Here is a 24,411-nt window from a genome sequence, read left to right as displayed (position 1 = left end):
GCATCATCTTCTAGGTGACTCAACCTCATTTACTTTACATGAGGAAAAAAATACAACCCAAACTAGAGTCTGAGCAAATAGGGCATTTGTACATTTATTCACAAATATCACATCAATAACATCCTTGATCAAATTTCTATTTATATGACCATAGCTTTTTTGGGAAAAATTTCTGCATGCTTCCAAATGACAAAAACAAAAACAAACAAGGAACTGCCTGTTTATTTTACAATTTGAAATCCTAAAACAGCTTACATGTGGGCTGGCTCTCAAGCCAGGGTGTTGAGATTAGGCCATTTATTTTTTAGCAGGGACACAGAACATTATTAGTATGCTGCAGGCTTTACAGAGGCTAGGAGAAATAATATCACTGAAACACAGATGCCAGATCTGGATTAAATAAGAAAGGATACAGAAAAGCTAACCTTAAGAGGACAACCCCCAGGGCATTAAAACTCACAGGCCACAACTCATTTGCATAGTGATGTCACATAACACAGAGTTATCAAAATACCATGTGTATTATTATCTGTCTCCTGCCTCTTGGTGCCTTTCTATCCGAGATGGCAATAAAAGGAACAGCAGGCTCAAAAAAGCCTGATTTTGCTGAGAAGACCCCTAATACCTGCCCAAACCTCTGTGGTCCTGTTAACCAGCATGCTAGGCTTTGAAGCAAGGAGGAGGTAAATATGAGGAAGGAGAGAGCAAAGGGGGGTAGATGTGCAAGGATGTATGTTGGAGGTGGCGTGGGAATCAGGAGGAAGGAGACAAGGAGGGGCCTAGAATGCAACAGAAAGGAAGGATTTTTCCCTCTCCAATTCTTGGCTGCCACCTAATAAGCAATCAAGAACCACGGCAGGTGAGGCATACATAGCATGACTATGAATGACCGTGAGACTCCACAGGGATCACGTCGCAGGGTGGAGCTGGGACTACAAGTACAACAATGAATGCCTCTCTTTTTGGCACAGGTCACATACAGGTCCCTCACCCCACTTATTACTCCTCCCTTCCGGAGGTGAATTGCCTTTGCCTGAGGCAATTTCCCTCAAGTTTTCCTTCCTGAGCTCACAGTTTAGAACAGGTTTTCAGGTGTGACTTTTTCCCTACGTGAGAAGATGGCTGAGTCACAGGCTGTCAAATGTTTTTATAAACTATCAAGGTTGGGGTTGATTATGCAATGAAGAGTTTTATCATTGCATCGCCATCCATTTCTAAAGAGCTTATTTAAAAAGGGGAACTTAGAGGAAATCTCTTTTTTTTAGGAAGGGAAATCTGGCTTGACCTTGACTTCTTTTCTGATACTAACTCTCATCATTTTTAGGGCTGGTCATCCAAGGGAAAAACTGACATGCTTCAAAAGGAAACATGCTGTATCATGGTGGTTAGAATCAGACTAGAAAAAGAGGTGTATTAAATATAGTACTGTCTCTTTTCTCACAGCCAGTTAAACATTATCTGTATTATCTCTACCAGGGATGCTTTATGGCCAACCACAAATTATAGTAAGTAAGTAAAGAATGTTGATTTTTATTGACTATATGTTCTATAGAACACACAGGATATAGAGCTGGATGGAGACAGGGAGGAAGGAGATGGATGAAAAACATATCTGTGGACAAAAATAATTTTTATTTATTAATAAAATTTCCCTAAATGATAAAGATTCCCTTTACCTCTTGGGATCCATTCCCAGATCCTCTACAATTATTCAAATAGTCTAAATTATTATTGGCACCCTCTTCCTTTTTTTTTTTAATCTAAGTTGCTTGAAAGCTCATCCTTAGCCCCAAACATAAAGGAATGAAATAATAAGCTTTCATACATTATAAGACTATTAGAAAAAGAGGGGATCTGAGAAGTTATCTAGTTTAATTTTTTATTAAGGAATATGAGGTCCAAACAGGGGAAAAATGAAAAGAATAATAAGCACAATTGCCTATATTTTTCCCTCCTTACCAAATAAAACATTCATGTAGAAATTCTGGAAAGCAGTGAAAAATGTAAAAAGGCAGGAAACCTTTTATATTCTTAATATAAAGGCAAACTGTCAAAATATTGGCAGATTTTCTTCTGCTCTTTTTTTATATGAAGAGATTTTTCAGTGTATGCAATTTTATATCTTTTTTTCAATTTTATACCTTGCTTTATAAAAAACTTTACAAGACATCGTAAGCATCTCTCCATGTATGTCGGGAAAAACTCCTGGTAGTCATCATTTTCAATGACTGCATAATATTTTATCCAATTTCTATACCACATGCCTCTAATGTGGGACAAATACAAGTTGCTTCTAATTTTTTACTATTCTAACAAATGCTACGATGAAATTTGTCAGCAAATCACAGAGTATTTCCCTAGGATAAATTCTTAAAAGGGGAATTACTGGAATAAAAACCATAAAACATACAGGCAACAATCTCAATTTTGAATCTCCTTTGTCTACGTGACTCTCCAAGCACATGCAGAAACCACATGTAGGAAGAAATTAGTCATGTGGCCCCATTCCCCAGCAAGGAAAGATATCTCAATAGCAGCTTGGTTTCCATGGTATCCTAAGAGCATCACTGAAAATGGAAGTGGGATGAGATTTAACAGGTCACGTAGGTCCCTCTTCCTATAAAGCAGGATGTCCTCCAGAGTTTTTCAGATTGCACACTGGGTTTGTTATAAAGGGAAAGAGATTTACAGCCAAATAATTGTTCATCTTTGACAGGAGTATCTTGTCACAATAATGTCCTGTTGGATTTTGTGCTGATGAAGATTTAAGAATCTTTCTTTCAACTGCTAAAATTTTCCCTCTTCAAAGGAACCATGGTTGAGGTTGTTGAACTACCTTGCTACAGCGAGCATAATCTGCCAAAACATCTACTTCTCTTCAGCTTCCTTTAGCCCAATGATGTTTCATTTGGCCAAGTATCCACAAATAGTACTCATCCTTGGCTAGTGAGAGCCTTAGGGTGTGTGGGGGCATATTTAGGGATCCAAATAGGGAATTTGGTCTGGAACTGGGAGTTCCCCCACTCCTCAATAGCACAAAAAGACAGAAAAGTTCATAGAGAACAGACTTGTGGTTGCCAAGGGGGTGGGGGAGGGTTGGACTGGGAGTTTGGGATTAGCAGATGAGAACTATTATACGTGCGTTATATATGTGAATGGATAAACAACAAGATCCTATTATATAGCACAGTGAATTATAATCAGTACCCTGTAATAAACCATAATGGAAAAGAATACAAAAAAGAATATATATGTATGTATAACAGAATCACTTTGCTGTACACCAGAAACACAACATCGTAAGTCAACTATACTTAAAAAAAGACAGAAAAGTTAATTCTCATTACTAACTTATCTAAAGGGAATGCCTTAAGAAACAGTGAAGGAAATTTCCATCAAGAATCATATAAATGCAAAAGCCACTACTACTCTTCCTGTGACTAAAACAACTCCTTTGATTCTGTTGCTTTTACATCTCCACCAGATTCTTCATCTCTCTATGCACAAGCTATCTAGTCAATCTACCCTTCAAACAATATTTGGCAAACATTTTTAGATATGGAGGTAGTATTCTTTTGGAAGTTACATTTTCAAAATTTAAAAACTGCTCCAGCCAGAGTGGCAGTAGAGGAATGCTAAGTGTGAAGAACAGGCATGGAGATGTACTCTTAGGTGCCCAGTCTTGAAACATTCAGTTCTTTCTCTAATTTTCTGATCACTATGCCCATTAAAGGTAGCAGCTATAGCCCTGGAATGCACTTGAGCTAAGTAATAGTGGTTACCAAATGCTGCAGCTTCAATAATAATTAATAAACAGGCAGAGAGACTGGCATGCTTGATATGTCATGGCCAGAGAATATAACTTCTTAATTATGCCCGAAGTTTTGTTTCAAGATTTACTTATTATTAATATTTTTGAAATTCAATGCTCCAATACAATTAACTCTACAAGTGGGAAAACTGAAACATCCACATAATCATGTTAATATATTTAAGTGCCACAGAGAATGCCAATGAATGTTTTTCTAGCTGTTTTTAAACTGTCTGAAAATAGAAATGGCATGATACAGTTAAGCTGGGAAAAATTTTACATAGGAAAACCACCATCTTACGATGGCTTTGAGTACTTACCCTTTCCTGTGAAGTTTGATAGCGGAGGTGAAGGGCCGTGGGGTCCCAATCCACAGCAATATAGGCATTTCCAATGAAAGCTCTGTCTTCCCCACAATCAATTTTACAGCCCCTGCAAAATCTAAAGGGGGAAAAAAGATCTACTGAGGAAAGAGTAATTATGAAGGAATCCAAATTTTCTTTATCAGAAATATTCTCAAAAAAAAAAAAAAAGAAAAAAGAAATATTCTCCCCGGGAATTCCCTGGAGGTCCAGTGGTTAGGACTTGTCACTTTCACTGCCACGGCCTGGGTTGAATCCCTGGTAGGGGAACTAAGATCCTGCAAGCTGTGGGGCGTGGCCAAACAACACAAAAAAACCAAAAAGCCCCCAAAACTCTCCCTTTCTACTTTTTTTAAAAAAAATAAATTTGTTTATTTATTTATTTATTTATGGCTGCGTTGGGTCTTTGTTGCTGCCTGTGGGCTTTCTCTAATTGCATTGGGGGGGGTGGCTACTCTTCACTGCAATACGCGGGCTTCTTATTGCAGTGGCGTCTCTTGTTGTGGAGCATGGGCTCTCGGCTCACAGGCTTCAGTAGTTGTGGCACGTGGGCTCAGTAGTTGTGGCTCGTGGGCTCTAGAGCGCGCAGACTCAGTAGTTGTGGCGCACAGGCTTAGTTGCTGTGCGGCATGTGGGATCTTCCTGGACCAGGGCTCGAACCCATGTCCCCTGCATTGGCAGGTGGACTCCTAACCACTGCACCACCAGGAAGTCCCCCTTTCTACTTCTCTACTTTCCTTCTTGGACGTCCCAATTTGTCATGGGCTTCTAACTTCAGACTGATAAATGCATGAATATGTACTAGTAATTATTATTATTTCAGGGAATCCTGCTTATCATTTCTCAAATCTTTGGTTTTTCAAGGTACTTGATAACCATTTGTAAATCCACATGAATATGTGGACTTTATGGCAAATAAATGATATGGGAATTGGCTATCTGAGACCATACACCCTCAAGAAATTCTAAATTTAGTTATTAAATGCTTGGAGGTAGGACAATTTATCTGGCATAACCATGCCTATTTCCTTGTTTGTAAAATGGCACATTAAATAAATATATATAAAAATTTATGGGGCGGGGGAGGGAACCATGACAAAGGCCATGGTTCCAAGGCCTATACAGACTCAGTTTGCTAAAGCTATTACACTTCTCTGAAGGCTGACTTCAGTACTCAAGCATTTTCCAAGCTGGGACAGTAATGGTCAATCAATCTCCATAACTCTTCTAAAAACCAAAAATAGACTTCCAGCAAGGTCTAGTAAATAGACTATGTCTTATTGGGCTCAGAATTGCTAAACTGATTTATACCTAAGGAGCAGAAGGTATAGAATGATAAGTGTTAGTCATAAACTACGAATTTGATGAGGATTGTAGAGTTTACAAAACCAGCTAAATCTCAAGAGCAAAACTTAGCTATAGACCTCACAGGGAAGAGATGAATGAAGAACTCTTAAGTTTATTTCAAGCTCCTCATTATTCATTATCACTTCTAAAAACTGGAAACCTTATGAAAAAGGTATAATATCTGAAGCTGCAATTCTAAAATTTTTCTTTTGCAGAAGGTCACTTTACCTATACCATGGGCACCAAGCACAGGAGTTCCCATCTTTCTGCACAACTCGTAGAGTGAATGGATACTGATAACCCATACTGTCATCACTGAAACAGAACATAAACCAAAGAGTATAAGAAACATTTCTTAGTTGAGGTCTCTTTCATCTTCTCTTGAACTCACCCTAGAAAGGGGCACCTGTCAGAGCAGTATGTTCACACTGACAGCTCAGGGCTGGTTATCCTAACCCATAAACTGCAGCCCTGTACAACCACACTCAGGGCTCCCTGCTTACAGAGGGGGAGACACAGCAGACCGCCAGATGTCTCTGAGGGAGTCCATGTGGTCCACGCAAATTTCATGAAATAAGCTAATCATGAAATCAAATGCTAATTATCCTTCAGCCCTAACTCTGTCAAGAGATTTAATTCACATTAAACCAGACCTCTTCCATGACAAGAACACTGACACACCACAGAAAGCTGAAAGGTCATAATGGTATTAGAGAAGTTGACTAACTATATATTTAGAAGCTTCTTTAATCAGAATCCCTCATGTGGTACATGGCAGATACCCCCTTTCCCTGCCTTAACTATCTAAAGCTATAAGCTACGTAACATTTTTAGGGTGATGTCTTAACTGCAAGATAGCCTTGTGAGTTCTCCAACTTAAAAAAAATTTATTCATCCTTGCCCCAATAAGAAGCAATGCAAGGACTATAACATAAGAGCAATATACTTTATGGATCATTTGGCAATTTGTAGCGGCTATTGCATGGTTGCTGAAGGTAATAAAACCATGATAAGGACACACTGTAAGGGCAACAGTGAGTATCATGCCTGTCACAGCAGTTCCTAGATTTCTGCATAACTTGTTGATTGAATGACTATTGATAGCCCATGCTGTCCAGTATCATGTCAATGTAAACCAGGTCAATGGTAAGTGAGGAATCCAAAGAAAGATAAAGGGACAAAACAACCAGGCAGCACTCTGGCAGAGAACTGGGCAGCACCTCTCTTCTAAAAAGTTTCTTTACTTTTTTGCTCTAACGGAAACCTGGCTTTCCTGAGGACTCCGCTTCCAGTTCACCTCTTAAGTGCTAGCTTTCTTCTCATAAACCCCAGAACCTGAAGGTGATATGGGTCTCCTCCTTACTCCTCTTTACCACTTCTGGTAAAATTCTGGTTTCTATGTAGCGTCTGCTACTGAATTATACCACCTGCTTGCTATTCCTCCTTGGTAGGGACATTTCTTCTTTATTCACTAAAGATTTTAGAACCCAGTTCACTGTTTTTCTCTCTGTCACTTCCATCATTACTCTTGGTGACTTCAATGTAACTTATCTAACAACTCCTCGGCCTTCTCTCTTCCAACACTAATCTCCATTCTATACTGATCTACCCTCTCCAATGGTCATATTCTAGATCTTGTCAACTGATAGTGGCTATTACATGGCTGCTGAAGGTAATGAAGCCATGATAAGGACTTTACCATCTCCAAAAATCTCAATTCCAAACATCCTACTTTGCAACAAACATCTCCTATCTTCTTGGATCACTTATTCAAGTATCACTACTCTAACAATTCTTTGACCCAACATAAACCTCCAATCACTGCCCTCAAATCCTCACTTTCCTCCTTATCCACTGTCCCTCAAACTAATCATCTTTTGCATGGATCCTCAATTCCAGGAATTTGTCCATTTAATCTAAAATTTCAAATTTACTGACATAAACACTCAGAAAAGTAGAGAACTGTACAATGAACAGCACCCAACTACAATTAATCATCAACTCTTGGCCACTCTTATTTCATCTATACCCTTACCTAGCCCCACTAGATTTTTTATTCCATTTTTTAAAATGTGGTACAATATACATAAAGTTTACCATTTAATCATTTTAAGTGTATAACTCAGAGGCATTAGGTACATTCACAATGCTGTGCAATTATCACTACCACCCAGCTCCAGAACCTTTTTATCTCCTCAAACAGAAACTCTACCCATTAAGCAATAATAAATTCCCCTCCCCCCGGACCTTGTTAACCTCTAATCTACTTTCGGTCTATAAACTTGCCTATTCGAGATACACCTCATAAAAGTGGAATCATACAAACATTTGTCCTTTTGTGTCTAGCTTATTTCACTGAGTGTAATGTCTTCAAGGCTCATCCATGTTGAAGTATGTATCAGAACTCCATTCCTTTTTATGGCGGAATAATACTCCACTGTATGTATATACCACATTTTGTTTATCCATTCATCTGTTGATGGACTTCTGGGTTGTTTCCACCTCTTGGCTACTGTGACCCACTAGATACTTTTGAAGAAAATCAGAGGCATTTTATCATTTTCATCCATAAATATTTCACTGTGTTATCTCTAAAAGATAAGCTCTTATTATTCTTTGAATGTCTGTAGGACCATCTTCTCTTTAACCTACTCTAACCTCTGTGTCTTCATCTACACCACTCCACTAAAACAGCTTTTGCAAGGTCACCAAAGGCTGCCATTTAATCAAATCCAGTGGTCAATTCCCAGTCCTTCTCTTAATCTCTCTGTAGCATCTGGAAACTGATCAGTCCTCCCTTAAACACTATCTTCACTTAACTTCTGGGACACTACTCACTCCTGGTTTTCTTCTTACTTCACTGGCTGTTCCTTCTGAATCTCCTTTGTTGTCTCTCCCTCCATTATTCAACCTCTAAATGCTGGAATGCATCAGGAATTAGATCTTAGGCATCTTCTCTCTTACTATCTAAGTAATATCAACTGGTCTCAGGGCTTTAAATACCAACTATTTGTTGATGACACCTATATTTATACCTCCTGGAAAGACCTTAAGTCTATTTCCCACTTGAAAATATAACACAGATCTTGAATTTAGCTTGATTCCTGTCATCGCTTGCCAAAACCTACTCCTTCTCCAGTCTTCCTCATTTCATTAAACAGTACCAGCATTCACAAACAATTGTTCAGGCTGAAAATCTAGCTTGGATTCCTCCTCCCCTCATACTCCATATCTGATTCATTAGCAAGCCCTGGGAAAAGTCCTCATCTAGAAGCCTTCTAATTCAATTAGATTTTCACTTCAAATTTAATCTTGCCCTATTGTCATTTTTACTAAACACAACATTCATCAATTAAATCACTTATCTACCATTTGTACTTTTCCTTTAAAATTTATTTACCTTAAGCCTTATCCTAATTATCAAAAGACCCTCATACCATAACAAATAACCTATCAGCAAAAATAATTTCTTTACTCAGTTAACACAGAAGCAGAACTCCCACTTGCACCATGATAACAAGAAAATGATCTTCAATTCAAATGAGATATAAAAGGCAACACAATCCCAAAGATTATTAGAAGTAAATACATTTACTAATCCAATAGAACAGTGGTAAGAGGAATGGAAAAAAAACAGAAGATGCTTATTTTCTTTACCAAGACTTAGGAAATTACTCATTGTTAAAATGACATGGTAGGGAGATAATCCAACTGAATCATTGTTATGGCGTGAGACTTTTTCAGAGTTCATGTATAGATATGCACGTATAGATACTGCTCCCATTCGGAATTTCAGAGGGTTGAGATGATGCAAATTTCCTGGTGAATTCATACTCTCTACTTTTGTAGTAACAGAAGCCAAGGATATTACCTGAAGCATATAAAATACTAGCCAGAAAGATTTAGGTAAGAGATCAGAGAATACAACGATTATTAGACACTGGAATGTCTAGGTGATGAAAGGAAGGTGTACAGTCTCTCCTACTCAAAAGACCAAACCAAATGGTTGAACTGTATGTTCTCTGGATGGTTCTTCAAGGAGTGATTAACCTGACATGGAATGGGTTCTATAAATCACACAGAATTCACATAAATTCTTTTTCTACATTTGGAAACCAAAGATCTAGGAAGATGCCCTGAAACTCACCAATCTTGCGCATGATTACTAGCTTCCTGAGGTGGGAGTGGGCTGGCTAATCGAGATACTTGAATCCAAACCGCATCATACAGGTCTTTCTTCCGGGTATGCACAGTACACGGAACAATCAGAGGCATTCCAAAAAGGCTGGGGCGATTCTTCTGAGATGACAGGAAATACAGTTCTGTCCTCATCTGTATGTACAAACAAGAGAAGAAAGAGCGGAGAAGATAGGCCTCTGATTCCTCCCTTTCATTCTTCTAAGACTGCCAAAAACAGGCATCACTACCATTTTCAACTTAGTCGCTATCACACTTCTCTTTATTTATAGGACCATCTTTTATTAATATGAAGAGAATGGTTATTCAAACTGGAATCACTGAAAGGTTGAGGTATTGCCAATTTCAGAGTTGCTCTCTATCTATCAAACTTGGGTTTTCAGCATTTAATATTTTCAAACTGCGTAGGTTTCTCTGATAAACATTTCTCACACACACAGAATCATATGTAAAAAAATTAAAAATCATATTCTTAATTACACGATAGGATAAAAGTAAGGTAAACTTTTGAAACGTTTGCTTTGAGTATGTTAAAGGAGATTTTTATTATTTCTTAACATGGAGATACTGCACAGAATTAGCTTGGAAATGATGGCTTAAAACAAAAGTTCAGTATAATAGAAAGGTTGCTGGGAGTTGCAGGATTACTCAAAAAAGCTGATGAGTGCTTGGACGTTTAATTCTTTAAGTTTGGTCTTTATATAGTAGAGAAGCTAAGCCAACAACTTATAAACCCACTAGTTTCTAAGTGAAAAGACTCTTATTTCAGATCCTCAAGTATTTTATTTTGCCATTATTCACTTAAGATTAGCTAAATACATGATTTTAAGACCCCATTTCATGTGTTGGTAGTTATATTATTATAAGACCCACAGAAATGTGGACAGAGTTCAGAACTATTTTTTAAAAATCAAAAAACTTAGATGAGTTTTTCTCTCCTAAAACTTCTACTTTTCTTCCACGCCAACTCTCGGTAGATGACTTATTTTACTAAATAAATGAGGTCATTTAAGCAACTATTTCTTTACTCTTCTCAGTGTATTTCTCTTCTTTTTTTTTTTTTAATTAATTTATTTTTGGCTGCGTTGGGTCTTCGTTGCTGCGCGCGGGCTTTCTCTAGTTGCAGCGAGCGGGGGCTACTCTTCATTGCGGTGCGCAGGCTTCTCATTGTGGTGGCTTCTCTTGTTGCACAGCACGGGCTCTAGCTGCGTGGGCTTCAGTAGCTGTGGCACATGGGCTCAGTAGTTGTGGTGCACGGGCTTAATTGCTCTGCGGCATGTGGGGTCTTCCTGGACCAGGGCTCAAACCCGTGTCCCCTGCCTTGTCAGGTGGATTCTTAACCACTATGTCACCAGGGAAGTCCCTGTATTTCACTTCTAAACCCACACAATTTTCATCCTCTTGAAGGTAACTTCTCCCAGGGCCCTGTGGCCCATACCTGCTCAGCATGCTCCCAGCTTTACTGCACCAGGAATTGTCCTTTTGTCCTCTCCTAACGATTTTTTCTCTAATCTGAAAAAACTCACTTGACCTACTGTGCTAAGTTCTTGCCCTATTTCTTTACTTGGTTACACAGCCGAACTTCTCAGTTTTCATTCTTTTTGATGTCTCTGGCCTATGTAACCATATCTTTCTTTCTTAATTTTTTTTTTGAAACTGACTTCCCTTTAGTTGTTGTGTCAACACAACACTATTTCTCCCTTTAGTCTCTGAATATTCTTGCCTGTGTTACCTTGCCTTATTCCCCTTCTTTTTCTATCTTGTAGAAGGGAGTAGAAGAAAAATATTTTCAAAGTAAGTCAACCATGAGATCAAAGGGTCTGAAAGAAGAAGGTGGCAATGAAAATGATGAAAAATGGTAAATTCAAGTAGTATTTTGAAAGAAGAAATTAAAAGGCATAATGATATACTGAATATAGGGTTTTAGAAGGGGGAAAAAATTCTAAGAACACTTCTAGCCTTTAGCCTTTAGCATGGAAGAACGGTGTTGCCTTTCACATGAATAATGGGAAAAGGGAGTTGACTTGGGACAGATGGTAAAATCAATTTTAGGCATTCCCCAAAGAAGCTGCTAGATCATGAAGGAAACTGGAAACAGGGAACTGGTTAAAAGGTGAAAATTTAGAGCTGATAATATGGCTTTATGGTCCAATAATTACAAAAACCTATATATAATGCTTTAGCACTTACAAGCACTTTACGTAACATATACATGATAACTGAAGAGAGCTGTTCTCTAAGAAAGATTAAAAATACATCAGTGTTCTTAATATATAATCTGATAATGCTCCATTAAAAAAGACATGGGGAAATGAATGAATCACCCCAATTATTTTAGCTGATGGGACCTGTTGGAGCTGTGCTTAAACAAAATTCCAAGACACAAATATATCCCTTAATTCTCTAGGATGTCCACTCATACAATCCTGTTTAGAATATGTTCCATAGAACATTGTTCACATGGTCAGAAAATCACCTTAACTCGGGAGTTACTGATTCAAAGGAGGGAAAAAATGCATTTCAAAGAATTATCACAGAGCAAATAGTTGTGTAATCACCAGTCAGGTCAAGAAACAATTCAGCCAGCACTCCAAAGCCTTCCTCTTGCTTCCTCCCAATCACAAATTCTTCCTTTCTCCTAACGGTAACAGTTTTTCTGAATTTTATGGTAATCAATTCTTTGCTTTTCTTTATCATTTTACACCCTACGCATAAACAGTAAATTTCATTTTCCCTGTCTTTAAAGTTTTTATTTATAAATAGAATCATATTATTGGTATTTCTTTTGTGTCTGGCTTCTTTCCCACATTATGTTTATGAGATTCATTTACGTTGGGTATAACTAAAAATTCATTCATTTTCATTGCTGTATAATATTCTATTATATGACCATGTCTCAACTTCCTTATCCTTTCTACTACTAATGGACATTTAGTGGCTTTATTTTGTGTTTTCATAAAAACACAAAATGGAATAGTGGAATTACTTATCTTTAATTAGAAAACTATTTTTACAAGTAGCTGTATTAATGTACACTCTCATCAGCAGTGTATGAGAGTTCCTGTTGCTCAATTATTCTTACCAACACTGTCAACCTGTTTAATAATGATAACTATTCTGGTGGGTGTGCAGTGATATTGTAATGTGGGTTTTTAAAAAAATTATTTATTTTTGGCTGCCTTGGGTCTTCGTTGCCGCACGCGGTCTTCTCTAGTTGCGGAGAGCGCAGGCTGCTCTTCATTGTGGTGCGCGGGCTTCTCACTGCGGTGGCTTCTCTTGTTGTGGAGCAAGGGCTCTAGGCTGTGGGCTTCAGTAGTTGTGGCACACAGGCTCAGTAGTTGTGGCGCGTGGGTTCTAGAGCTCAGGCTCAGTAGTTGTGGCACACGGGCTTAGTTGCTCCACGGCATGTGGGATCTTCCCGGACCAGGGCTCGAACCCATGTCCCCTGCATTGGCAGGCGGATTCTTAACCGCTGCGCCACCAGGGAAGTCTTTGTAATGTGATTTTAATTTGCATTTCCCTAATTAGTAGTGTGGCTGATCACTTTTTTATATGATTATTGGCTATTTGGATATCCTTTCTGTGATGTGCCTATTTAAGTATTAGCCATTTTTTTATTGAATTGTTTTTTCTTAGTGACTTATAGGAGTCCTTTATATTTTCTGGATTGAGCCTTTTTGTTGGTTACATGAGTTACAAACATCTTCTACTACTAGGCTTGCCTTTTATTTTCTTAGTGATGTCTTTTGATGAAACCGAAGCTCATAATTTTAATGATGTACTATTTATCAATCTTTTCTTTTATGGTTAGTGCTTTCTGTGTCCTATTCAAGAAGTCTTTTTCTCTAAACCAAGGTCATGAATATATTCATGTTTATTATCTTCAAGGGTCTGCTTTTCTGTTTTGCTTTCATATTTAATTCTGCAGTCCACCTGGAATTGATTTTTATGTGGTGAGAGGTAGGTGCGTCAAGTTTCATATGGTTATTCTATTATCCCAGCTCCATTTACCGAGAAAACTGTCTTTCACTGCTCTGTAATGTCATCTTTGTTATAAATCAAGTGTTCATACATATGTGAACCTGTTTCTGGGCTCTCTATTTTATTCCATTGGTCTATTTGTCTTTTCTCACACCAATATCACAATGTCTCAAGTATCATTGCTTTATAAAATCATGATATCTGGTAGCTCAATTCTTCATGTTTTGTTCTTCTTCAAGACTGTCTTGGTTATTTTAGTGCTTTGTGCTTCCATATATTAAAATCAGCTTATCAAGTTATACACACACAAGCATACACATACAGAGTATGCATTTTTATTGGGATTGTGCATTGAATCTGTAGATTTGTTTGTGGAGAACAGATATCTTTGAAATACTGAGTCTTCTAATCCATGAATACGGTCTGTTCCTTCAAACATCTGAGTCTTCTTTAATTTCAAGCAATAATATTTTATTGTTTTCTATACAGATACCTTGTATATTTTTTGTAAAGTTTATTTCCAGGTATTTAATTTTTTTCTTGGTACTTAGTTTTTTGAATAAATGATAATTTTATGATAAATGATTTCTGTAGTGAATTTTGGTGGTCCCCAAAAAGATATGTCCACATCCTAACTCCTAGAACTTACGAATGTGACCCTATATGGCAAAAGGGTTTTTGCATATGTAATTAAATTGAGATATCATCCTGGATTATTTGGATGGCCCCTAAATCCTATGACAATTGTTCTTAACAGTGAAAGGCAGAGGAAGAAGGAGAAGAAGGCCAAGACAGATGCAGAGATTGGAGTTATACAGCCACAAGCTAAGGAATGCCTGTACAAGTTGGAAGAGGCAAGAAGGATTCTCTCCTAAAACCTATGGAGGGGGCACAACCCTGTTGATGCCTTGATTTCAGACTTCCGGCCTTCAGAACTGTGAAAGAATTAATTTCTGTTGTTTTAAGCCACCAAGTTTGTGGTAATTTGTTACAGCAGTCCTAGGAAACAACTTGTCTTGCCCAAGAATCTTCTTGTTTCTCCCTCCAAAACAAACAAACAAAACCTTCTCCAAAGGCATCTACACTTATATGGCGGAGAAGATGTACACAGCTACATGAACATATAGGAGCCACAAACTTTTTAAAGACAGTAGTACTATATTCAGATGCACCAGCTCTCTTGTTGCTGCCTGATACATGAGTGAGGAATGTCATTTCATACGTAGGCCGTCATGTGTGATATTAAATCCTGGCTGCAATCAGTTAGAACACACCGCAATCACTTAGAACATAACACATTGAAAGTGCACACACTGAAAATGTTGCAAAGACAGAAAATGGCTGTTTCATAAATAACACTGGCAAGACCAGCAGTAACTTGCCTAACATTAAACTAACCATTTTTCGGTGGACTGCAATGATGTAGCCTGTAAAGGAACTGTCAGGAAGAGATGGCATATGACCATTCACCATTCCATTTGTGAAGTTTTTCTCAGTTCCACATGGCACAACAGTGTTTGGCATTCCATTGGGGATGAATATTGATCGAGGCAGGTCCCCATTGGTGGTTAGGGTGAACATTCCATTTGTAGACGGGGAAGAGGAAAAATCTACAAATTCAAAGATAAGTATAGCATCACAAGTCTGTGGTACCTTTATCTTTGCTCTTTTCTCAAATATTGCTGGGACCCAGACCACTGACAGTCTCTTTTAACAGAGGACAGGGAGGAATCATAGGTCAAATGATAATTCTAGATTAATTGGAAGATTTTAACTTCAGATTTTACCTCGATAACTCACACTTCTGACTAAATGACAAAGGACGAGTAACTGACAGAAAGAGTAAGTAGAATTTTTCCAACAGTCTTTATTAGCTCCGTGTTGTGGCACGAAAACAGTTCTACTGCTTTTCTTTTTCTTCTCCTCTAAAAATTCATTTCTCCATTCTTCTAGAAATGTTCTAAGACGGTAGTCCCTAGCCAGATGATGGGTTTTTAAAAAATTGTTTAATTTTTAAAAAAGACTATTTTTTAGGGCAGTTTTAGACTCAATAAGATAAAGAGCAAGGTAGAGATTTCCCACCTGCTGCCTGCCCCCACCCAGCACAGCCTCCCCCAGTAGCAACCTGCCCCACCAGAGTGAAACATTTGCTACAGCTGATGAAAGTCACTGCTTTTTAAATTAAAATTAAATTAAAAGTGCATTTCCTCACTTTCACTAGCCACATTTCAAGTGCTAAACAGTCCATGTGACTAGTAGATAACTGTATTGGATGGCAAAGATTACAGAAACTTTTCCTCATTGCAGAGAGTTCTACTGGACAGTGATGATAACCAAAAAGCAATGTTAAATCATCCACCATCTACTGAGTGCCAGTGACAGGAGCCTCATTCTCTCTGAAGCACGTTATAGTTGGGGAATGAATCTAACTGCCAACAGTATAAAGAGGAGACAAACCCCACTAATGGCCAAAAAGACTCATTGGATGACCATATTAAATCACAGGCAATATTAGATAAACAGATTCCTTTTTAGTCAAATTTATTATTTTGTTTTCTCATAGTACATTTCTCTCACACCATCTGTTACCATGGTAATATTAGATAAAAGAGTTAAAGGAGATCTGAATTCCAGTGGTAGATTTAGCTAATAACTACCTATCTAACTTAGTCAGGTTCTCTGAATTTTAGGTTCCTCACCTATAAAATGAGGATTTGAGATAAATGATCACCAAGGTTTCCTTCAGGCTCCAAAATTCTTTTGCTCTAATATTTTTAGCCTAAACAAAAGCGTAAAAAGGATGACAACCCTTAGACTGTTATTCAAAGCTAAAATCATGAGAAGGAGCTCTAGTTCTATCTTACCTGTCTGTACTGGACTAGGAGCTGAAATTGGAGATCCAGGGACGGGAATTTCAAATGCACACAAAAATCCACTCACTGAGAGTCGTACTTTCTGGTTGTCCTGAGGGAAATTCTATAGAAAAAGAGGCGAGATGAGAAGGGGGAGATGTTTCAGATAAAATGGAGAATCACCTCTCTGATATATCTGAAGCAAATGTCTTAGATCCTTTTATCAGTAAAACAAATAAGATGTCCGAATAATTTTTCTAAAATAACTATAAATGAAAGCTTGATAAACTAAGTGAAAACTAACCTTCCTGACAAAACCATTATCCCCTTTCATAGGAGGGCAGTATGATGTGTATAATTGACTTCTTAAGTTTTGTCCGTCATTTCAAGAATCTAAACCCAAAATCCCCAGAGAGATCTCACCTCCGCATTACATATGAAAAAAAATGTCAAAGAGGTGGGAGTTTGTTCAGAAACCCCGAAGATGAATATAAATAATACCAGTGGTAGGAGATCAATTCAGGGTAGGCAATATATCTATTAAATTTCTTGTTTCTCCAGCTGGTATGCAAGAAGAAGTGATTTGTGTCACTTTGTCTTTACTCTTTAGTTTCTTAGTCTGTTGAAAGGCCAGGTATATATATTCATAAAGGTACTAAAAAAAAAGTACTAAAAGAACACATTCATACATACCTAAAATACTTTAAGAATTCTAGCAATAGTGGTAATACAGAAGAGCTGTTAGGTGTAGCAGCAGCAGTCACTGGGGGTAAATCTAGACTGTAGTGACACAGCTAGATCACTCCGTATAGGTAGCTTTGGGCTTACATATTTCCCTTCTTTAAAAATACCACCATTGGGACCTCCCTGGTGGTCCAGTGGTTAAGACTCTGTGCTTCCACTGCAGGGGACATGGGTTCGATCCCTTGTAGGGGAACTAAGATCCCGCATGCCATGCAGTGTGGCCAAAAATAATAATAATAATAAAAATACCACCATCATTATTACTCTTTTATTCTGGTAGACAACTCTTTTAAGTTTCTTCTAGAACGAAAAACTTCACAAATTTTTTTCCAGTTTTTGTTGTGTTTTATTATCTCCCTTGGTCATTTGACACAATAATTAATCGAGAATTATTAATTATTATTAATAATTAATAATAATACTTAATAATAATCATTATTATTAATTAACTGTGATCTTTGAAGGATGGAATCAAGAGTTTCCTAAAAAGAACAGTTAATATCACCTTTATGTTGGAACCATGTACTTCTGCAAGAAGGATCTGTTCTGATTTAAGTCCACAGAGATCGCTTAGCTGTTTTTTTAAACCTGTGTACTTTTCATCCATATTCAGTCTTAGTCCATATCGTACAGGGGTAGTACCATCCAACGTAATAACTAGTAAAGAGAAAAGGTTTTTTACCAGTAAAATTCAGGTTTCATTGAAAGCTTTACACTGTGTGTGTCTGTGTGTGTGTGAGAGAGAGACTTGGAAACAGCAAATATTTCAGTCTAGAATTTTAATTTTATATGTAAACACTATGACAGATGGTGCTTAAAGATAATCTTAAGTAAAATCATTATTTTTTGAATATTCATCTGATACAGAAGTGTGAGTGGCTTTGCAAGATTTTAAAGAGAGTTCCTGGCACATTTGAAACTAACAGAAGACTCAATGGGCACAAAAATGGACCCATGTTCCAAGTCTTTCAAACCTCAAATCATGCCTGAAATTAGATTGTTAAATTGTAACATGCTCACAACACTGTAAACCAACTAACACCAATAAAATTTAAAAAAAAATTATAACATGCTGACTACCAATCTTTATGAGAACGCATTATACACAAATGACTATACTTACAAATGCAGGCTGCTTGAATAAGGTAAAAGACAATGGAATTAAATAATTTTTCATAACTTTGCGACCCACCTGTTATTTCTAAGTGCATATAACTGTCCATCGGTAGTGGCAAAGACAAAAAATTGAAAGGGTCAAATCGCACACTTATATGCCCACATGTCTTGCATTTGACTTGGGACCTTAGCTGTCCATGGAACAAATCCACAACGATTGATCTATTTCTCCTCAGATGGTTGTCCCAGGCCTAGCAAGAAAAAAGATTAGAGAAATTTTTTATCTCCCCAAATTCAAAGAAAATGGTTAAATATATTAGATTTAAATGTCAAGAATATAACCCTTAAAAAAAAAAAGCTTTGTGCCTACAAATTTACAAGTCGGATATGTAATTTAAAATATATTGCCTATTGAGATAGTAGAGAAATACATAAAATACTTCAAGAATTCTGGCAACAGTGGTAACACAGAAGAGCTGCCAAGTGTAGCAGCAGCACTCACTGGGGTAAATCTAGACTGTAGTGACACAGCTAGATCACTCTGTATAGGTAGCTTTGGGCTTACGTATTTCCCTTCTTTAAAAATACCACCATCGGGACTTCCCTGGCGGTCCAGAAAAGAATGTGATTCTTTCTGCCCAATCTATAAAGTATTAAATTCAGATGGAAAACCCTATTTCTTTCTTTCTTCTTACCATGGTAACAATGATGAGTTCTTTGTCCATTAAAAAGCGTAAAAAATATGCCTATTGGTCACTGTACACATTACTTTAGCAATTATGGGGGCTCCTAAATTTCTACTGAATAATTATTCCTACATCCTCTCCCCCAAATTTACATTGAAGAGGAAACATTTTTCTATTTTCATTAAAGATGCTTTGTTTTAGGATTACTGCACAAGAAATAAGCAGAGAAATATAAATTCCTTCATTTTCGCAGTAAAATTCTGACCACAGAACAGTTTAGTTAGCATTTAAGTTGTGCAACACATATTTGTGGTCAGAATATTTTATCTATTGCTTACATTAGAAACTCAAAACTGACAAACCTCTGCAGCTACTTCCCAGTCTGGTCGGCCATCACTGTCCTTTAGTTCCACGTATGGCTTCTCATGGACTCGGTTGAGATCTTCATGAAGACCATCCAAGAGAAAAGCCAGAAGTTCTTGGGAGTCTTGTTGCTGGAACCCATTAAACCTGGGAGCATATTTTGCTATGGTCCACTATAAATATAAGAGGAATCAAACTCATTATTTGCTATCTCATAAAGTTTAGAATGAACATGCCCATAATTCTATCAGAGGCATTAGAAGAAGATAAATAGTATAGTATTTAGTCTGTCTCTATTTCAGCAAATATATTTTGGATAATCATGAAATCTTTCTAATCTTAATCTCAAATGATGTTCCCTGCCCCAGCCCCAAAAAAGTATTATGGCCAATCCTATGTTCTGGTTTAGCATCATATAAGCAAACAGTTCTTTAGGTACATAGCTATTTAATATACAAGATGGAAATATTAAAATAGCATTTGCTCACATTGGAAGATTCCTTTTTATAATGTTTTCTTTTTTTTTTAAATTAATTATTTATTTATTTATTTTTTTATGGCTGTGTTGGATCTTCGTTTCTGTGCGAGGACTTTCTCTAGTTGTGGCAAGCGGGGGGCCATTCTTCATCGCGGTGCGTGGGCCTCTCACTATCGAGGCCTCTCTTGTTGCGGAGCACAGGCTCCAGACGCGCAGGCTCAGTAGTTGTGGCTCACGGGCCTAGTTGCTCCACGGCATGTGGGATCCTCCCAGACCAGGGCTCGAACCCGTGTGCCCTGCATTAGCAGGCAGATTCTCAACCACTGCGCCACCAGGGAAGCCCTTATAATGTTTTCTTTTACAGTTAGCTTTTCTGGTCTTGTTGTATCCTAACTTTTATTATTAGAGGCAGAACAGCCTCATGTTCAACTGTGAGGACTTAGTAACTAGCTTGCAACCTTGGACAAGCTATTTGACTGCTATGAGTCTTAGTTTCCTGAGCCATAAAATGGGGATAATAATGTCGCTTTATACTGTAGGGACATTTAGAAGATTAAATGAGTTAATACACAATTATTACAGTGGTAATCCTAACATCAACTAGAATTCACTGCATATGATATTAATGTCAAATTTGTATCCATTAATTACATTCTTTCTTTCTGCTACTTTTTAAAATTCTGCAGATAGAACTAATTATCTTAGTAATGTTAAAAATGTACTGAGTATCATTAATTAGACTCAGGTCTACCTTGCAGTTAGAATACTGCTAATAGTGAAGGATTAAGAAAGAAAGGTTTACTGTATATACAAGTAAGATACCTGATAAATTAGTAAAATGAATGGCATCCTGAATTTAGACTATACTTTTGATCTTTTTCTACCCACTATGTCTATAGTAGTATTTTGCATATATGTGAAGAAGTAAAAGTATCTGACATCCAGTTTATGCCTTGTGAAGGACCCAAAAACATTACACTAAAACTAAAAAGCTAAATATAAAAAACATGTAGAGAAAAATAATTACTTAAATAACTGCTTAGGACTTAAATACCTTTATATTATTTTAACATGCTTACCCGAAGCTTTAATGGGGCAACATTCTTCTGAGTTCCACTCCAAAGTTCCTGTACTAAATCCCCATAGCATTTAGCCATATGTCCCTTCATACCAATGGGATTTGTCCTAGAAGTTTGAGAGGAAAATTTGTTGCCAAAGATTCTTATAAATCACAATCATGTGGACACAGCAATGCCTAGAGTCCGTTTTCTCACATCAAAATATCTTTTCAAAATAAGAGAAGTAGCATTTGGTCCTTACTTCACGCTTAATAGGGCAAATAAGATTAAGACTTTCCTCCCCCAGGGTGAAGAAAGAGGAGATTTAGGTAATATTGCGTTCATAGCAAAGTTATAAAAGTTAAGAGCCAATGACTCAAGGAAGATTACCTGTTGAGTTCATACAGATGTCTCCCTGAGATAAAATACTGTGTCAGTGGCTGTGTGTTACTAACACACTGGATGCTTGAGTTCATGAAGCATGTGTTTCCCAGGTTACTCAGACCTGTGGCCCCCTTTTCTGTCGGAACTGGAACAAACAACACGAGAATGGAAGCCTAGCTGTAGCAAGATGTCATGACCAAACAGTTATTTGTATTCAATGCAATGATTTTTATAACTCTTCTAATCAATTAAATGGAGCTAATATTTCTCTATTGGGTCTTGCAATGCTAAGTAGAGGTTTTTTCATGGAGCATCATCAGCAATCATGATAATCTACACTCATTTGTAATCTAGAAGCAGCAGTGATTCTCTTTAATTGCTATGATCGTTTTTTAGAGTTCAAACAATTCTCTCCTAGAATTATGTCTTTCAAAATGTATAAATTATTTAATTGCATGGTTAGAAAGAAATTTGATGCTTCAGGAAAAAGAAGAATAAGAGGGGGTCTAATCGCTTTTGAGCTAGAAAGCTACAAGTTGTTAAGACTTCAATAGTTGAGAGAAGGAAAAATAAAAGAATAATTTTAAGATAGTTTGTTTAAAAATAATACACTGTAGACTTACCCTTGTGTCTATCTATTTTACTACTGTTAGCTATAAAGGACATTTCTTCAGGCCAACTCATATCTTTGTTGCGAACTGGAAAAACAGAGACAGCAATGTGTTAATTTCTTATCTATTCAAATCACACCCACTAAATTGCTTCTGTTAAAAAAAAAAGTTCTTATTTCTAAATCAGAAACTGAAAAAAAAAAATCAAGTTAATTTTAGTAATTGCCTCTGAAACCATTCCAATTCTTTACACCGGAGACTTTACTGGTTAGAATTAATTAGTAAGCTAATCCCTCAATTACATACCTGAAGTAAAATTATACTCAACCATCTATAGAAGGAATTAAAGTTCTTAAACTTAATACACTGGAACTATTACAATGCTTTCTTAAATTGTGACAACTGCCAGAGAAATCTATTCATTTTAATACAGAGGCAGCTAGGAATGTTTCATGAATCTTGATGAGAAAAGACACACTAAGTTTTCAATGATGTGTGCATGCCAGTGTGTAAATCTATGCTTATGTTGGTGAATGACTAGTGTTGACTAATGAAAAGCCTGCACCACTAACTATGCAAGAAAGTCTCCTGACAAAGAGGCAGCTTGAAAATTTTAAGGAGCTATAAACTTATAACTGAATTCACTCGTTTTTACCCACCGCTTCCACCCTTGCCAGCCAATGAATGTAGACATGTTTTTCTCTTAAAGCAATACAAATAGTATTACATTACAGTAGGATTACATAAGGGTTTAATGGGTTTTCTTTACTATATAGAATATAGTGATCAAATACCAGTTGGAAAAACTATAAAATGGATTATCAGTAATTAAATCTTTAAATTCTTCCCCTAAAAATCTAATACAAATGCATGCTTCCATCTTGTACCTTCAATTACCAAGTGCTGCTCATCCTGGATTTTCAAATATTCTAATCTATGATCCTCATCATCCAGAAGAGTGAGGTAATTCTGTATATGGAGGAGGAAATGTTTTGTTAATTTAATTACTAAACTTGAAACAAATATGGAAATAAAAATGAATGACAATTAAAAACATCCTTGTAGTTACATAACTCGTGACAGATATTTAGCGTATTATAGTTATTCAGAAATGCTCATAATTTTGGTGGCAAAATGAGGGAAAGACAATGTATACTTTGTAAACACATACTTTATGTCTCTAAAAAAGTTATATAGGATTTGGGGGAGACCAGAAAAGACTCATCACACATCAAACCAAAATTCACTGAGATTTAGATTTTCTGAACAGCTTATAGAAAAGAAGTTTTTTTTAGTATCTAGTATGAAATTCAGTAAATGTGCTTGTGGTCAAGATGGAACTTGATTATTTACTAGGAACTGAAAATGTAAAACCAAATGTCATGCAATAGAATTATACATTTTTGTTGATGCTCACCCTGTCTAAAGCACTCAGAAAATTAATTCATTTAATTCTTACAACTATCCTAAGGGAAATACTATTATTTTCCCCATTTACTCATGAGAAAACTGTGACAGAGAGTCAAGGGACTTGCCCTTGGTTATTCAACTAACAGGTGTGAGGGCCAAGATTTAATCCGTGGCAGTGTGGCTCCAGCACCTCTGCTCTTAACTTATTATACTATTGGTCACCTCTCAATGGTGACCAAAGGAGGATGTAAGAAAGAAGGAACTAGGGAATAAAGAACTGGTTAAAACTACTTATGATCCAATTTCAGAGTATTAATGGAAATATATTGCATGTGTTAGGAAGAATATATAAGCAATTAACAGCACTGCCTCTGAGGAGAATGGAAGATAGGGGTCAGAGGATGGAAAGGAAGAATTTTCACTACACACTTTTGTATTGTTTGAATTTTTTTAACATGTATATAAGTTACTTTAAGACAAATCAAAAATAAACTATTTGTTAAAAAATGATATTTGCCGTTACTTTATAATAATAATCTTCACAAGATGGTACTATCCATGACTGTTATTATGGGTTTCAGATGACAAATATCTACATGTATGCATCCAGTAATTTAAAAGTTGAAGTTTCCACTGTGATTCCGAGACATGGCTTTCAGAACAATTAGTGCAGATAAAAAAACCCATACTTATGAAACATGGATTTAACACTTAATCAGGACTTTCCTTGACTCCGACATGTCTCTTACCTCACTGTTGTATAGCCACAGGCGCATATCTTCCTCTTTGATGCGCAGCCTCTGAGATAGATATTCATGAATTTCCTTGATGGTCTGCATTCGACTAAAACAGCCTGTATAGGCTAAGACCCGCTTTAATGGTGCATTCGGAGAAGGTACATTTCCTATGGTCATAGTAGTCACAGTAAGGAAAAACGCAGATGTAAAAAAAGAAAAAAGCACCCCTCTCAGCAACGGGGACCATACTATTTTTGGACATGATGAGAAATGA

General features: G+C 36.9%; 1 protein-coding gene across 1 annotated transcript in view; it reads right to left on the bottom strand.

The window, feature by feature from the left end:
• Positions 1-24,411, bottom strand: part of USP32 (ubiquitin specific peptidase 32) — a 189,546-nt gene that overhangs the window by 5,723 nt on the left and 159,412 nt on the right. Inside the window, exons 17-29 of the mRNA XM_036836787.1 lie at positions 24,150-24,304; positions 22,878-22,959; positions 22,003-22,077; positions 21,386-21,524; positions 21,017-21,122; positions 19,459-19,632; positions 18,487-18,661; positions 17,800-17,951; positions 16,563-16,674; positions 15,097-15,308; positions 9,668-9,852; positions 5,749-5,835; positions 4,132-4,252 (exon numbers count right to left, since the gene is read on the bottom strand). Coding sequence (XP_036692682.1) covers positions 4,132-4,252; positions 5,749-5,835; positions 9,668-9,852; positions 15,097-15,308; positions 16,563-16,674; positions 17,800-17,951; positions 18,487-18,661; positions 19,459-19,632; positions 21,017-21,122; positions 21,386-21,524; positions 22,003-22,077; positions 22,878-22,959; positions 24,150-24,304 — 1,775 coding nt within the window. The remainder of the gene's footprint in view (positions 1-4,131; positions 4,253-5,748; positions 5,836-9,667; positions 9,853-15,096; positions 15,309-16,562; positions 16,675-17,799; positions 17,952-18,486; positions 18,662-19,458; positions 19,633-21,016; positions 21,123-21,385; positions 21,525-22,002; positions 22,078-22,877; positions 22,960-24,149; positions 24,305-24,411) is intronic.

The sequence above is a fragment of the Balaenoptera musculus genome, chromosome 20 (assembly GCF_009873245.2).
Source record: "Balaenoptera musculus isolate JJ_BM4_2016_0621 chromosome 20, mBalMus1.pri.v3, whole genome shotgun sequence".
NCBI lineage: Eukaryota > Metazoa > Chordata > Mammalia > Artiodactyla > Balaenopteridae > Balaenoptera > Balaenoptera musculus.
This window is presented reverse-complemented; position numbering and strand designations above follow the sequence as displayed.